Below are 15,644 nucleotides of genomic sequence, written 5' to 3'. Positions count from 1 at the left end.
GAGAAGATTTGATGAAATAAGTTAAAGTCTAAGAGTTAAGTAAAAATATCACAATATAATCTTTTTTTATAGCAATTTAGTGCTTTTTGACACGCTATGGCAAACTCTTGCAAAAAAACAGAAAATTATATCATTTTCGGTCTAATTCTGAATTTTTTTTGGCCTGTTTTTAACAAAATTTTGCGAAACAATCGCAAATCGACTGAAGTACACGAGCTTGTTTCGTCCGAGATTTAAAAACGCCGGATTTAATCATTGCTAAAAAACATAACCTCATTTTTTATTTTGCCTAATTGGCAGTCACTTACTTTTAAGTAAAAAACACAGGCAAAAGTGGTTTTATTCCGATTGTGTCACAAATTGAAATATTTTATTATTTAAGTCTTATTTCTTGTCTGCTTTGGAACCTTGAAACTTAACCTCACTTTTTGCGGGATAATAAAACATGGGCTAACAGGAGTGCTTGCCTTTATTGTGCATAATCAAATAACAAAAGTTACCACAATTAATTAAAACATTATAAAAGAAATTTACAGCTCCAATCTCAATATTAATAAATATGAATGTTTGGCGTAAATGCGTTATAAATTACGTTAACAAGACCTGAAAGAATGAATGAACTTAGAGTAATAATTAATCTAAACAGTACGCAGAATAATATGCACTCCCGAGTCGGTAAAAACGGGTTCTGACAATTCCCCAACTTTGAGTGCAAAAGACGCTTCTTCAAAAGGCTTCTGCATAGCCCCCCTTTTGAACGACCCAAGATCGCCCCCTCGTTTAGCCGATGAGCAATCCGAGTACTTTGACGCTAAATCAGCAAATGAGGCCTTCCCCTGGACTATTTGTTCCCGATAAGCTACAAAAATCAAACTGATTTCGAGTTTTTGTCAAAATTGACTCACATTTGACTAAATCCAAGGCTTCATCCTTAGTTCTTGTGATATTCTCCTCTCTCCAGGACGATGGTCTTCGAGAGTCTTTGTGTTTGACAAGTAAATGTGAGCATTGGACTTGTTCGGGGCCACTTGAAGACACTGGTTCTGCAGGTTTATCGGGGACATCCCATTGGGACTCTTTGGTGTAAACATTCAAGTAGTAATGTTGGCCTAAAATACAGTTAACCTAACCGGTGTTAAAATAGGTTAAAACTAACCGGTTGACCGACTTAACCGCTTTTCCCACCCAGCAGGCAATTGTTCGTCCGCCATTTTCCCGGAATGCGTGTTTATTTATCGGCTAACTTCACTCAAATAACTCGAATCGGGGTTTTTCGCCAATCATCGACTTTTACTCGTTGGTGATTGGCTGGTTTTGTTGCTGGCGGAAAAATGCACCAATCACAAGCACAGCCACGTGTAAATGATCGTTTTTGTTAAACGTGATGTTAGCCACATTTAATTTTGTAATCAGCTGGGTGGTGACAGTTCGATTTTGGACATTTGCGTGGTTAGATATCGACGCGTGCGACGCTCGACACGTATGTTTTTATTTATTCTTAGTTTTTGATTTTGTGAGAGGACTGAAGGATTATTCTGGTGACGAAACTGTAAAAGTTTGGGGTTTTTTGTTACGAATTCGGCAAGTGGTTGGTGGTGGTGGTGGTGAAAGTGTGGGTGTTCTTTTATGGGAAACAAAAACATATTTTAGGTTTTTGGGATCGTTTCAGGTGAGTTTTTGTATATCGTGTAATTGCCCTCGATTATATCTAGGTCATTACATTATTAAATATATTCAATTGGTGAAATTGAATTATTCGTTTTAACGCCTACTAGTTTTTTATCATTAGTGAAGAAGCGAAATTTCAACTAAAGTCAGTTTCTTGTAAAATAAACAAAAACACCTGTTGAAAATGAGACAGGTGAAGTAAGAGCTGCGTTACCTGCTTGAGTGAGTCATCGCATTGTGTTCACGTTTTTATTTTTTTATTTTATTAAAAAAAAGTGGTTATAAATGATTTTCATCTAGCCAGCTGTGAATTTTCAATGTAAAATAAAAAATGCCGCTTTACGAAAATAGGGGTACCTACTTGTTTTAACTCAAAATTAAAAAATCGCCCACTTATAAACTTGTTTTCTTCCAAAGTATACATTATTATCAATGGAAACTAGTTGAAACAATAAAAGTTTAATTAACAATTTATTATTAATTAATAAGTGACACTAATGACAGAACTAGAGCTTTCAAAAAAGTAGAGCGGCACAAATAAAGTTACATGCAAAAAAATTCCAAAGCTGGCTAGATGAAAATCATTTATGTGTACCTAATTTGTGCCAAGTTATCTTCGATTCCTCTTATTTGGCAATTTTTAACTCGAAATTTTTGATCCGATATGATTTATTATCATTTTATCATTGTTTATTTTGTTGGCGAAAAATTAAATTGTTGATTTGATAGGATTTAATTCAAAGTAATGGTTGAATAACAAGACACAATTATTTCTTGTACAATTGCGGACACGGAATTTTGGACATTGTCAATGTAAACCACGCTTTATGATTGATTTTTGAAACTAATAAAATTTGAAAGTTGTAATTTATTTTTGGCGTCGATTTTCCGATACAAATAATGCTAGCTTTCCATCAGTACATTTTTTAATATATGTAGTTCACTAGATTATTTTGATTTGCTGTATTTTTTCTCTAGTTGTCAGAATAAAAATTACAAAAATCGCAAGTGAGGTTAGTTGCTAGTTTTACATTTTTATGTCAATCGTATGAGAAATTGTCCAAATTTCCGTGTCTGGAACTGTACTCTGAAATTCTTTTTTTACATACTTTAATTTTATTGATTTTATAAACTGTAGGTATACAAATTTTACATTGTTAGGAATTCCTACATTAAAACTGTTATTAGGCTGCGTTTTAAGGTTTGTTAAACTCATTCTATTTACTTTTTTTCAATTTATAAAAGATTTTTTTATACAGGATGACTTATAAATTTATAATATAAAAAAATGCTGACTTTCCTTTAAACAATAATTGACACACTTAATTCAGGAAATCTGATTAAAAATGAATGAAAACAGAATTAAGATTTTCTAAATTTAAAAATTTAGAGAGCAAAATGGAAAAAATATTGTAAAACACTCTTGTAGCTCGTGTTGGAATTTCAATATCTTGCTTAAGGTTGAACTATACTGAATAAAAAAATAAATCGTCGTTGAAAAATTACGAAAACAATATCATAACTAACATAAATTAAAAAACACTAATTTTGTCCGTTTATTTTTCTTTATAAAAAATGTGTTTAAGAATTTTTTGATTTGTTTTGTCGATAACCTACTTATGTTACTGTATTTTTTTCATGCAATTTGAGCGATTCGTTAAAATAGGTATTTATTATACAAGGCGATAAAGAAAAATCTACGAGTGAAAAGGTTCACGAGAATTTCTTGTACAAAATAAAGAAAAAAAAACAGTAAACAGTAGATAAAAATCACTTTATTTCACTAGACGCTTAAAGACTACTTTATCTACGGAAATTAGTTGATAAAAGCACTCTTTAACATTGAGTAGAAAATAAATGATTTATTAATAATGATCATAGGGTTATTGTTTTTATCCCAGTTGGTCTATATTTTTTTCCTTTTTTGTTATTTTATTTGTTAGTATGAAATTTTATGTTAACAAAGGTTGTTGTCGAGGTCGACGTCTTCATTGTTGTTGGTTACGGTTGTAGGCTTCTGTAAATTTGTGGGTGTAGGTTTTTTTTGCTATACATTATTATTATAGGTTTGTTGTTGAGTGCATATTTAAGTATATTTCTTCTTTCTCCGTTTTTGCTTTTGCACATTTGTGTAAAATTTCTACGACTAGAAAAAATCGAAAATTCTATTTTTTTGATACAATCTTCTAATGAACGAAATAATTAACTTGTTAACTCGTAGTTGAATAATTTTTTTTTCAATTCACAACTTTAAACATTTTTGACGTTTTAAATTTTACAAATTATGCAATTTTCAGTCTTGTAGGTTATAAAACAGATTTTTTTTTTCTATAACTAAGAAATGTAAATTTTCTTTTTATAAGCGAGAACCGAATGAATTTCTCACAGTCTGTGGACTTTAATTTGAATCAATGAATTCTCGATTGCATTACGGAAATTACTACACCGATAGGTGCGGATTTCATGCACATAATAATTATTCTTGAGCAAACGTTACCTGTTATGTACAGTTCGTACGTCCATTATTTATGGCAGGATTAGTTAAATTTGGTTATTTATCTTTAGTTAAACTTACTGTACATTAAGCACGTATCTGCAACGTTAAGTGGAATTTATGTACGATTTTAATCAATTAATTTAATCAAAAAAGTTTCTATACAGGAGGTTCGGTCAAAGTCGCCCCGGCCGATAACACCTAAACTAATTTTTTTTTTCAAAAAGTAATTTTTCAAATAATACTATTCATTCCTCGATTTCTTAGTAAATGCATCAAATTTTTTTGGCACATCCGGAGTAGCCGGAAATGCTACCAAATTTAGTTTTTCAAATGGAACACCTATGTTTTTCTGCGCGAAACAATAATAATTGGCATGAAAAATACGGTAAACCACTATTTTACTTTACATAATGCACTCAGAAAACAATTTAAATTTTTGATTTTTATTGCAAATTTTGCAACGTTGTCCGATTTTACTTGTCAAGGTACAAAAAGCAATATGCTGGAATATCGTTTAATTGTTAGTTTGACAAAGCCTAAATCTTATTGAGATCTTTAATAATGGATGATATTAATTACGACGAATTGGTAGTTTTAAGTGCAATAAAAATAGAGCGGAAGCTGAAAGACAGGATAGAGAAAAAAACTCAAATAGAGTTTACTTAAATCGTTGGAAATTTAGTCGAATTGAAAAACAACTGAGACGAATAGGTTCGCTTCTTAAAATTAAAAAACTTGGGGTTCTTTGTGAAGAACAAGAAAATAGAAATCTGAATGTTATGTTATCAGTCGAAGAAAATCCAAGAATTTCCATAAGAGACCAATTTCCTTATAAAATTCTAAGATTTAAGATGTTTTTTGATTGCATTGTGTTACGCAAAATAAATAGTGGTTTACAGTATTTTTCATGTCAATTATTGTTTGGAGGAAAAAAAAAATATAGGTTCCATTTGAAAAACTAAAAATTTGATACATTTATTAAGAAAGCCAAGAAAGAATATTATTACTTAAATATTTACTTTTTGAAAAAAAGAAGTAAGTTTAGGTGTTATCAGCCGGGGCGACTTGAACCGAACAACCTGTATATATATTTTCGTTATATATATATGTTGTATATATATGTTTCGTCTAAATCCCACATTAAAAGTGTTAGGAGTTCGAATAATCATATTTGTTTGAAAATTGGTACATAGCCATAATGCATTAAGTCCTCCTAAATGAAAATATTTTCAAGATGGCGGCACTTCCGGTTATACCGGAAGTCGGTCTTAACTTTCTTATTTTAAATGGAAAGTTATATTTTTTACTGCGTTTTTAGATTAATCGGGTTATTTTACGGGAGTTTTCATCAGCTTTTCCTGTACCTAAATTTAGGCGTTTTTGAAATATTTGGAGTTTTTCAAAAATTTTTGGATCTGCACCTTCCACTTTAAAAATCAGTAACTCTGCTATTTTTTAAAATTTTGAATTCGTTTTTTTGCCGTTTGAAAAAGAAAGTTTAGATCTTTCTTCCGGTGTTTTCAAATTTTGAAAAAAAATTAACAAACCATAAAATTTTAAGGTTACTCTTGTAATAATGAAAATACCCATAACTCAATTTTTTCAAATGAAATGCCCCAATTTTTATTTCACTAAATGGAAGAGAATTTAATTCTGCATCGATCTGTATTAACATTCCCTATACCTAAATTTAATAATTTTAGTTATGGTGACTTTTTGTTAAGACTGCCGAAAATCTATTACTAGCCACATCCGTTTTCACAAAGTTTGCCATGGAAATAAAAAATGTCAAAATTGTGTCTCAATAAACATCGACAGTGACTTATTATTTAACAAATAGTGCCAAAATATGGAGAGTCAAAGCTACTCAAACTTAGATTTAATTAGTTTATTTTGTATTTATGGAAAGTGTAAGAAAATTATGATGTCGTTCATTAAACAAAAATAATTTTTGCTTACTTGTTAGCTTTAAATAATGATCGCATGGTAGAATCTATCAATAATAATTAAGTTTGCATAACTTTGATTCTCCATATTTTGGCTCTATTTGTCAAATAATAAGTCACTGTCGACGTTTATTGAGAAACAATTTTGACATTTTTGATTTCCATAGCAAACTATGTGAAAACGGGTGTGGCTAGTAATAAATGATCTGTAGTCTTAAAAAAAGTCCATAACTTGAAAATTATTAAATTTAGGTATAGGGAATGTTAATACAGATCAATGCACAATTAAATTCTCTTCTATTTAGTAAAATACAAATTGGGGTATTTCATTTGAAAAAATTGAGTTATGAGTATTTGAAAACACCAGAAAAAGGTTCTAAGCTTTCTCTTTCAAACGCTAAAAAAAACAAATTTAAAATCTTAAAAAATGGCAGAGTTACCGATTTTTTAATTGGAAGGTGCAGATTCAAAAATTTTTAGATTATATATATTATATTTCAAAAACGGCTAAAATTAGGTATAGGAAAAGCTGATGAAAACTTCCTTAAAATAACCCGATTAATCCAAAAACGCAGTAAAAAATATACCTTTCCATTTAAAATAAGAAAGTTGAGACCGACTTCCGGTATAAGCGGAAGTGCCACCATCTTGAAAATATTTTCATTTAGGAGGACTTAATGGTTTATACTTCTAAAGTGGGGTTTAGACGGAACACCCTGTATAGTGACAGTGTTTATTACACGAAAATGGCATTTCCTAACTGGTTACAAGTAAATACACAAAAAGGTAAAAGTTGAATGTTAAATATTTTAGTTTCTTTGAAAACAAGGCTAGTCTTAGGTGTGATTCTTCTAACAATATTTATACTCATAAATGGCGTTAAACAAGTTTTTTAGGGTTTTAGAAAATAATCACAGACTTTGTGAAACTTGAAAAACGTATTCTTTTCCTTTGTTATTTTCTACTTCTAGTATTGTTTATTTATGATGTAATTTAAGTCTCAAGCTAGTGACACAATATTAGTAAGTTGAGTCATTGCTGTCGTGGCTCAAAGTAAATGTACATAACAGCAAACATGACCCAGTGTTGTAGACAATAGACATACTGTTAACACAGCAGATTAATTAAACTATCCCAAAAAATCACTAAAACTCGAGAAATATTCTTATTATCATTGATATTCTGAGGAGGAGGTTGAAGGTCAGTGACAATGTTCCGTGTTGGCGTTGAATGAGAGGTATTTGTATACAAAATTATGTTTGGTTATTTAATAATTCAAAATTCGATGTGGGTTTTGCTTCAAAGTTGGGTAATTTTAATTAAATTTTTGTGCCAATCTAAGCTAAAAGTTCAGTTACGTTCAATGCAATGTGGATTAATGACGACCAATGAGCAATTGCACATTGGACCCCTCCTCATTCACACGATAATTCTTTGAGGGTGGTTGAGCCTCTCTGTACAGTTCCTTCACGAAAATTGCAAATCACAATGAAGATAAATGTTTTTTAAGAGCGTGGTTCGCGACCTGTAGGCATCCATCGTGACTAATTCTGTCTAATTCAATGCCAGCTGGTTGTGTGTAAAAATCTCTCATTGGAAATTTAGTTTTGCTCGAGGATAATCGAGTGTTTGTGGTGTAAAATGTCAATTTGCTCTATTTTGTGATTATTGATTTCGTGTATTGTTAATTTCTTATTTTGTCATAAAATCGATGTTTTCCGGTCATGCATGTAACAAGGTGAGTGAATCGTAACTTGAAATTTAAACATTTTGTGATTCATATCTTTGTCAGAAATCAGGCGCTTTCTCTATTAAGTTAATAACAGCAATGAGCGAATAAATGTGTTACGGAGGCTGTGATGCGCTGATTTGAATCACAGTTTGTTTATTTTTAATGTTTTACTGCTGGAACTGATTTATTTCGTTGCGAAAAAAAAACTTTGTTCTGTCTAAATTGACTAATTAGTTGTGATTTTGTATTCATGACGGATACGAGAGAAAATTAAAACATTCTTATTATTATCTTCATGACTTAAAATTAAATTAAATGAGGAAAACGAGATGATTTTGTGAAAATATCACATTAGGAGTAAATTACTTTATTTTACTACATTTCTATTTTCATTTATTTATTTATTTTAAATCCTAGTTTTACTGCTTGCGATATTTTCTCATGTTCTTGCACTGAAAAAAAAGACTTGTAATATACAGGGTGTTCCAATGAAAACGAGGCACATTGAATATTTCAGAAACTAAAAAGACTTTGCAAACGCCGAAATAGGTCAATTTTGTTTCCGAGGGGGACATTTTTTGACGTAATTTTTAAATCACTCAGTAACCCCCTAACCCCCACAGACCCAAAATTTAAATAGCACTACCCTACTTGTGGCACATCAAATGAAAGCTATTTTAACAAGCTTTTCAAAACTTTTTACCAAAATTGAATCAGACCATCCATTCTAATAAAAACGAACTAAAAAGAATTTGCAAAAAAACGAAACTGACAAATTTTGTTTTTCAAAAAGACATTTTTTGACACAATTTTAAAAGCACTCCCACTAATCCTCTAATTTTTTCCACCTCAATTTCAGAAATTCAAATGACACCGACTCACTTGCAACAGATCAAATAAAAGTGTTTTTAAAATGTTCTTTTAACCTCTTTTCTAAAGTTGAATCTGATTATCTATTCATAAGATATTCGCAAAAAATAATGTTTCTAATTAGAAAGTACTTTTAATAAGAACTATTAAAAAAAAATTACAAGAAACTTACTAATAAGGTGCCTAAAATTTTTACGATTTTTTATATATTTTTTGAAATATGCAAAGTTTTGGATTTGTTGTCGCAATTGTAATTTGAACTTTTGTTTAACAATGTGTACCATAAAAATGCCTGTTTTGTTAATTTTTCTACATGTTTTTAACAAAAATATAAGATGTTACATAGGGCCTTTTTTGGAACTTCCTAACCCCAAATAAGGCCCACCATCGACATTAGATAAGGCCCTTATTTAAAATTTGAGATAGGATTTTTCATTAATCGTATTAACAGTAAGTTAGGGAAAAAATCTTTAATAAACAAACAAAAAACAACATAAAAAATACAAAAAAGTAAACAAACTTAAAAACATGTATTGATATGTAACTACAAATATTTAATTTTAACATCCAACACAATGATTTCTTTATTTTATTGTCAAAATAATCGTACTAAAGGACAAGGGGTAATAAAGTTTTCTATAATTTAATGTAAGTATCTAGAAAATAGCAATGTGGTTCTTAAGTTCCTTTATACGTACTGACTGCTAAAAGATTTTTTTTGCCGATATTTTATGAATGTATTTTATTTTGGAAAAAATCTTTTAAAGAGCATTTTAAAATTGTTTTCATTTTTTGTATCACTAGTGGTTGGTGCCATTTGACATTTTAGAGTTAGGTGGCATAGAGGTTAAAGGGTTACTGAAGGTGCTATTAAAATTGCGAAAAAATGATCCTTTTAAAAACAAAATTAACCTGTTTCGTTTTTTTTTTTGCAAATTCTTTCTGGTTCTATCTCATGAATGGACGGTCTGATTTAATTTTGGTAAAAAGTTTTGAAAAGCTTGTTAAAATAGCTTTCATTTGATGTGCCACAAGTAGGGTAGTTCTATTTAAATTTTTAAAGTTGGGGTGTGTGGGTTTAGGGGGTTACTGAGGGTGCTTTAAAAATTACGTCAAAAAATGTCCCCCTCAGAAACAAAATTGACCTGTTTCGGCGTTTTTGCAAAATCTTTTTAGTTTCTGATATATTCGGGGTGGCTCATTTTTATTGGAACACCCTGTATAGCGGGGCATGAAAATGTTTGCTTAGCTTGGCGGGTTTACTATTCATATGTATGTAAATGTGAACCGAATCCAGTGTCTAATAAAATTTTTGTTAACGCAAACAATTTTGCTCAGAGTAATTTTCTCTTCCTGATTAATTTTTATTATTGATAAGACGAATATACATACATTATGCCACGATTACTTTCACATGAATTCACGACCCAGTTGTTGGAGTGAAGGTTGTTGGTGATTTAGAGGTCTTAAGGTAATTAGCGAGGATTTGCAACGAAATTTTTTATAGCTTCCTTCCGATCACTTTGGCTTTTTTCACGTCCCGTGTTTTTTATTTTACATTTCGGATGGGTGTAGAAAATGACGTTTTTTTCTCATTTTTTCAGTCCATCAGTAAATTATAAAGAAAAAGGAATATTTGTGCTCTAATTTTGACGTTTAAATGAAGGTTGTCGGTTTTATCCATACATGAAACGAAGATAATTTACATTGTTGTCTTCCCACGGCTCAGAAGTAAACTGTAATTAAATGAGTCCTAACGGAATGAGGTTTGAATAATTAACGAAGTTGAATTTTTAGAGTAGGTACAGACGGTTAAGTGACTTTTACCATTTTCATAAGGGGCTTAAAATTAGGCATCTACTCAAAATTTCTAGATTTTAATTAATAGAGCAATTAATTTGTGTCAAGGTCAATTTCTTTTAGTCGATTTATTAGAAAGTAGTATCTGTTTTGGAATATAAAAATTTAATTTCGTTTGTATTTTATTTAACCCTACTTCGTGATAAAAGCCTTAAAAATATTACACAGGCTGACTCAAAAATGCTGTACTAATCGTATATAACTTAATAAAGGATTGATGAAGAATTTATATTCAAAAATGATCAAGAATAATTGCGTGAATTCCCAATCTTATTTTTTTTGTAATTTGTAATGTTTTTTAATTATTACAAAAGATTGTTTTGCTTTTCAATTCTGTACAGGCTGTTTTGTAAATAGACCAAAAAAAAAATAACTTCGAAATTTTTATAGATAGAATTTTTTACATGTTCCTAGTACCTTATCTTACTTGTCATTTTTTGGGTTTATTTACAAAACACTTTGTATAAAAATTTTTTGTCACGCGACTGCAATTATTTATTCCTGGAGATTGTTGCAAAAATTTTGAATCACTAAATGTAGAAAACGGCGACAGGTAGAGGTTGAGTGAAAGTAAAAAACAATAATTCAAACATAATTCTTCAAAGTAGTAGAGTTTTATAGAGAAAAACAGGCCTAAAAGTGCATAAATTCTAAGTTTAATAAAAAACCTTAATCAAGAGTGCGTTGGATTTCAATCAATCTGACAGTTAGTGACATTTTGCGTCAATCTGCTTCAAATAAAAATGAGATTAACAAAAAACAGAAACATTAAAACAAAGAAAAGCAAATCTATTAAAAAAATAAAAATAGAAAATTTACTTTTTTCATCAAATTTTCTGATAATTTAAAAGTTTTTTTTTGCAAAATTAATACAATATAGTTTTCATTTTGTTTAGATACAGTGTTTCAGTTTGTCATTAGTTAATTTAAAAGCAAACAAAAAACAAAAAATATCAGAATAAGATAATTTGCGAAGGCAGAACAATTTGATGACAAAACTGATTTGAAAGAAATTTTAAAAAAAGACAAAGCGACGTTAAAAACATTTAAGATAGAGTTTACAAAAAATAAGAAAGAAAGAAGTTGAAAAATTGGAAATAAGAAAAAATAAAAATATGGAGAAACGAATATTGGACTTAAAAGTAGAAGAATGTAGGACAGAAATATCGGAGAAAGAAGGAAATTATAAAAAGTATCACAAATGGATAAAAGTAATCAAAAAAATCGAAAAAACCTAAAAGTAATTTAATATAACTAAATAGAGAGACTAAATGAAACAAGAAAATAGTAAACAGAAAAAACAGAAAAATACAAAAGTGTAATGGTGAAAATATGAGGAAACATTAATTAATTTCGGTGGCAAACAAGTCGGAAAAATAATTGTTTCTTGAGCATTTTATGTCTATTTAATGATATTGATGAACTAGTTTCTTTAACGAAATGTATTGTGAATTAATGCAATTGTTACAAAATCTTTATTTTGGAACTTTTATAGCGATTTTATTGCGTGTTGCAGCCATTCATTCCACCACTCAATTTTCTTTTTTACAATTTTATAGTTAGGTTTCACGAAAGCAAACTCAATTTTCTTGGCAGTCGTTTGCAGAACGTTGTTATATTTTCAATTTATAGATTTTTTGTTGATATGTCTCGTCATAACAGTGATTTATCCAACATCAGAAAACTGAAATACGCATTTTTTTATATTAAATAATCAACAAATTGTAAGATAATTACGGAAATTACTCATGATTCAAGGTGAAACTTGTTTGGACGCGAAAAATAACAATTAAGTGAACTTTTAAAACAAAATCTGGATATAATCCAATGGCAAGGAATTCACTATTTTGAGTTTGAGTAAATCTTTGAAGTAAATGAGTTAAAATAAAACAAAACCACCAGAAATTGTGTTTGAACGTTTGGTAAGTGTGTAAAATATGTAACTCTAATGTTGGTAATTGTGGTGGATTACGTAATAAATTAGTAAAAGTTCACTCGAGGACTAAAAGCAATCTTCCTAGATTGCTTACAGCGTCTTGCTCATCCAAGCACTTCTAAATTGTTCTAATTTCATACCAAGTGTAATAAATATGCTTACAATCGTTTAAACTAATTAATTTTTAATCGAATTGGTCAAGTAATTAATTGTGGGTAAGGATATTGATCGTTTTTTTCAGTGATTTATCGAAATTTTGCGTAATTTAATTCCGAGCTTGGTTAATAGTCAATTACCCTTTTCGACTAATTAACTCAGTCTTGCTCTGTTAGTCCATTTTAATAGGTTTCTGCACTAACACCGTTTGTTTCTCCTGCCCCAATTATTCGGATTGGAGTATCGTTTCTTATGTCAGTAATAAATTAAATTTTTAGAGCTCGTTTACTTCCAATTGCATTGGGTACTTAAACAACGGAAGTCGTTTCTCGCGATCGTTTCAGAATTGAATTGTTATTTCAGTAAAACATCACGAGGAACATGAAACTTTCATGAAAAAAATCCTGACTTATATTTTGAATTCGGGTCACATCAGACGTGTTGTAAAATATTTTATTTTATTTTCGACGTTTTAATTCACTTAAAAAGTAGGAATGGAAAATGCATGAAAGTTGTCTTACGGTAGATGCAACTATTTTGCTGCTAAATTGTTGAATTTCTCTCTTTTAACGATTGATTTTGGTTGATTGGATTTAGAAGGAGGATTAATGTCAAGTCCGACGTCGATGTGGAGGAAATTGTTAGAAAATTTAATTAAAAATAAATTGTGTGGCTTTTTTTTAGATTACAAATTAATTAGGTACATTTTTTATTGTAAATATTTGCCACGTTTGCTAAAATAATGCACGGTTAATTAAATTTTTATACCAAATGTAAACAATAACAATTAAACGAATGACATTGCGAAAAGCTTTCGTGTGTCCTCTTTCAAAACATTTCAGACAAAAATGCGGATAATTAAAATGGCGTAGTTCCTTGCATAACGAGTTCATCGACATTTAATGTGCAATAAAACACAAAAATGTTATATTAAAATAGCTCGTCTTTGCCCCAACGACAATAACAATTTTATCAAACGTGAAAAGTTTCGCTACGTTATAAACTCTCAACTTCTTTTTATATAAAGTGTTTCATTAGCGGAAACTTCCGGGAGCGAAAACATTAATTTACATCTCGTTATATTATAAAATATCCGTTCGAAAGCGCGGAGCGCCCTAACTAGCGTATAAAATTAGAAATTTCATGAAAATAAGGTTAATCGATTTTTCAGTTTCCATAAAATTCATCCGCTGTGAAAAATTCCTGAAAACAATAGTGATAACTTCAATAAAATATTATCTAAATGTGAAGAGAAGTTGTTATGTTTTTTTTTCACTTTTTTGAATACATTCTGAAAGATAAATTCTCACGAACTCACGCATTTTATATGGAAAATTTATAGTTTGTGGTTTTATCGCTCATGTTTATCTTCCTTTTGTCTCTTCTCGTAAACAAATCGAGCGAATATTGGGGTACTGAAACGCTGAAATAATTTCAGGAAAATTGAGAACTTCCTTTCGGAAACATTAAAGGTATTGTAGCTTTCATTGTATGGTCTTTTATTTGTTGGATCCTATCAGGTTTCCACCGGAATTCTCCGGGGAAGATGACCTCCTCGTAAGTTTTCGTGGTCTCGGAAAACGTTTCGGTAAAATTTATAAACAAGGAGGGATATCGCACACAGAGGACTACTGAATGTCTTCGTGAAAAAATATGCTTTTCCGACACGTTTCTTTATGTATTTTTAAATATTATCCGGAGGAGAAACAGCTTATTAAGCTTTATTTTGCTTCTCCGAGCAAAAACATTTATTCATATTTACTAGGTATTATGTTAAAGATGGGATTTTTGTGTCATAAATAACATTTAAATGCTGACTCTAATTGTTAGATACGAGTTTTAGCGACCCTTTTTGCATAAATCTGTTTAATTATTTTTTGTGTTTAAGTAAAGGGAATTATCGGAGTTTGCTTTTTAAATACAGGGTGTCCTAGCGAGTTGAAAAAGTCCATTAGTGACCTTTAAATGTTAAAATTTAAAAAAATGTATAGGACATTGATGACCAATGTAGTTCAGCGCCTAAAATTATTTTCTATTATACAGCGTGTTTCAAAAGTAAGTTACAATACAAACTTGTGTTTTTTTAAATGAAACATCGTATGTTTCTTAGCGTTTTTGGATGTAGATTTTTATGACAATGTTTTTAAGCTAAACTTTTATTGGTCGATTTTGCTTAGTTTTAAAAATAAGACGGTTTTTTTGACGAAAACATGCACTTTTTAAAAATTTATTACACAAAAACTAAGACAGGTAGAAGAAATTTTTTCTTACTTCTGCAAATAAGAAAGTACAGAATTTAAAGTTGTAGCAATTTTTTAGTGTTTTGCGTTTGTAAAGATTAATAAATGAAGAAGTTTGCAAAAAGTTAAATAACTTAAAAAATTTAAATGAAACACCCTATTTATTGTTTTTGCATTTAAAGGATTATTATACTGTTTTTCTAAAATTATTTACTTTCAGGTGTTTATAATCAATAACTAAAAAGATATTTAACGTTAAACATTAAAAAAAATAATTACTATTGTTTCAGTTACCAAAAAGTGCACAGTTGCACCAGAGATGCTAAAATATTACTTAATAATCACATTTATGTAAAACTGAAACCATTATTCTTTATTTTTACAATAAAATAATTCGAATTTCAGTATTTATAACGACTTTTACAATTTCTGGATAAATCAACGGATAAGTGATAAGTGGAATTAAAAAATGAATAAACTATCATTCTTCTTCTTGGATCTTCTTGGTATGGAAACGATGAACAAAAACACGATTAGCCCGTCACACCAAACTTTTATTTTAATAGCACAACGCGTTTCGACCACAAAGTGGTCATCCTCAGGTGAGAATAAAACTAACTAATTTAACAATGGTAATGCCTTATATACTAATTTTCCGACTTTCACTTTCCCTACCCTCAACTAACGAGTAGAGGGGAGAAAAGGGAATGGGGCCGTTGTCTGAATTCATGAGATTATA

At 29.9% G+C, this 15,644-nt stretch overlaps 2 protein-coding genes across 3 annotated transcripts in view; one reads left to right on the top strand and one right to left on the bottom strand.

Moving 5' to 3' along the window:
* Positions 1-451: 451 nt before the first annotated feature.
* Positions 452-1,305, bottom strand: LOC123003916 (peptidyl-prolyl cis-trans isomerase NIMA-interacting 1-like). The gene is made up of 3 exons (XM_044396975.1): positions 1,157-1,305; positions 906-1,109; positions 452-859 (listed from the first exon to the last, which is right to left on the bottom strand). The coding sequence occupies exons 1-3, from the start codon at positions 1,209-1,211 to the stop codon at positions 639-641; spliced, it is 480 nt and encodes a 159-aa protein (XP_044252910.1). The 5' UTR covers positions 1,212-1,305; the 3' UTR covers positions 452-638.
* Positions 1,306-1,409: 104 nt separating this feature from the next.
* Positions 1,410-15,644, top strand: part of LOC123003895 (ecotropic viral integration site 5 ortholog) — a 48,526-nt gene continuing 34,291 nt past the window's right edge. The window contains exon 1 of one of the 2 annotated variants that reach the window (XM_044396956.1): positions 1,410-1,669. Coding sequence is in view for 1 of the 2 variants with exons in the window: in XM_044396945.1 (XP_044252880.1) it covers positions 7,836-7,849 (14 nt within the window). In the remaining variant the exon portion in view is untranslated. Of the gene's footprint in view, positions 1,670-7,747; positions 7,850-15,644 lie in introns of those variants that run through there. The other variant, XM_044396945.1, reaches the window with a different exon arrangement.

Source organism: Tribolium madens, unplaced genomic scaffold (genome assembly GCF_015345945.1).
Source record: "Tribolium madens isolate multiple individuals breed KSU strain unplaced genomic scaffold, Tmad_KSU_1.1 Scaffold_11;HRSCAF=98;Tcas5.2_LG3b, whole genome shotgun sequence".
Classification (NCBI taxonomy): Eukaryota; Metazoa; Arthropoda; class Insecta; order Coleoptera; family Tenebrionidae; genus Tribolium; species Tribolium madens.
The sequence above is the reverse complement of the archived record's forward strand: the minus strand, read 5'-3'. Positions and strand labels throughout refer to the sequence as shown.

What these genes read in the sequence shown, in the direction of transcription:
- LOC123003916 (XM_044396975.1), bottom strand. Translation starts at nt 1,211, where the DNA reads ATGGCGGACGAACAATTGCCTGCTGGGTGGGAAAAGCGGTTAAGTCGG. An exon ending in GCGGTTAAGTCGGTCAACCG is followed by an intron (nt 1,110 to 1,156) that starts GTTAGTTTTAAC and finishes ACTGTATTTTAG; the next exon opens with GCCAACATTACTACTTGAAT. An exon ending in AGCCTTGGATTTAGTCAAAT is followed by an intron (nt 860 to 905) that starts GTGAGTCAATTT and finishes TGATTTTTGTAG; the next exon opens with CTTATCGGGAACAAATAGTC.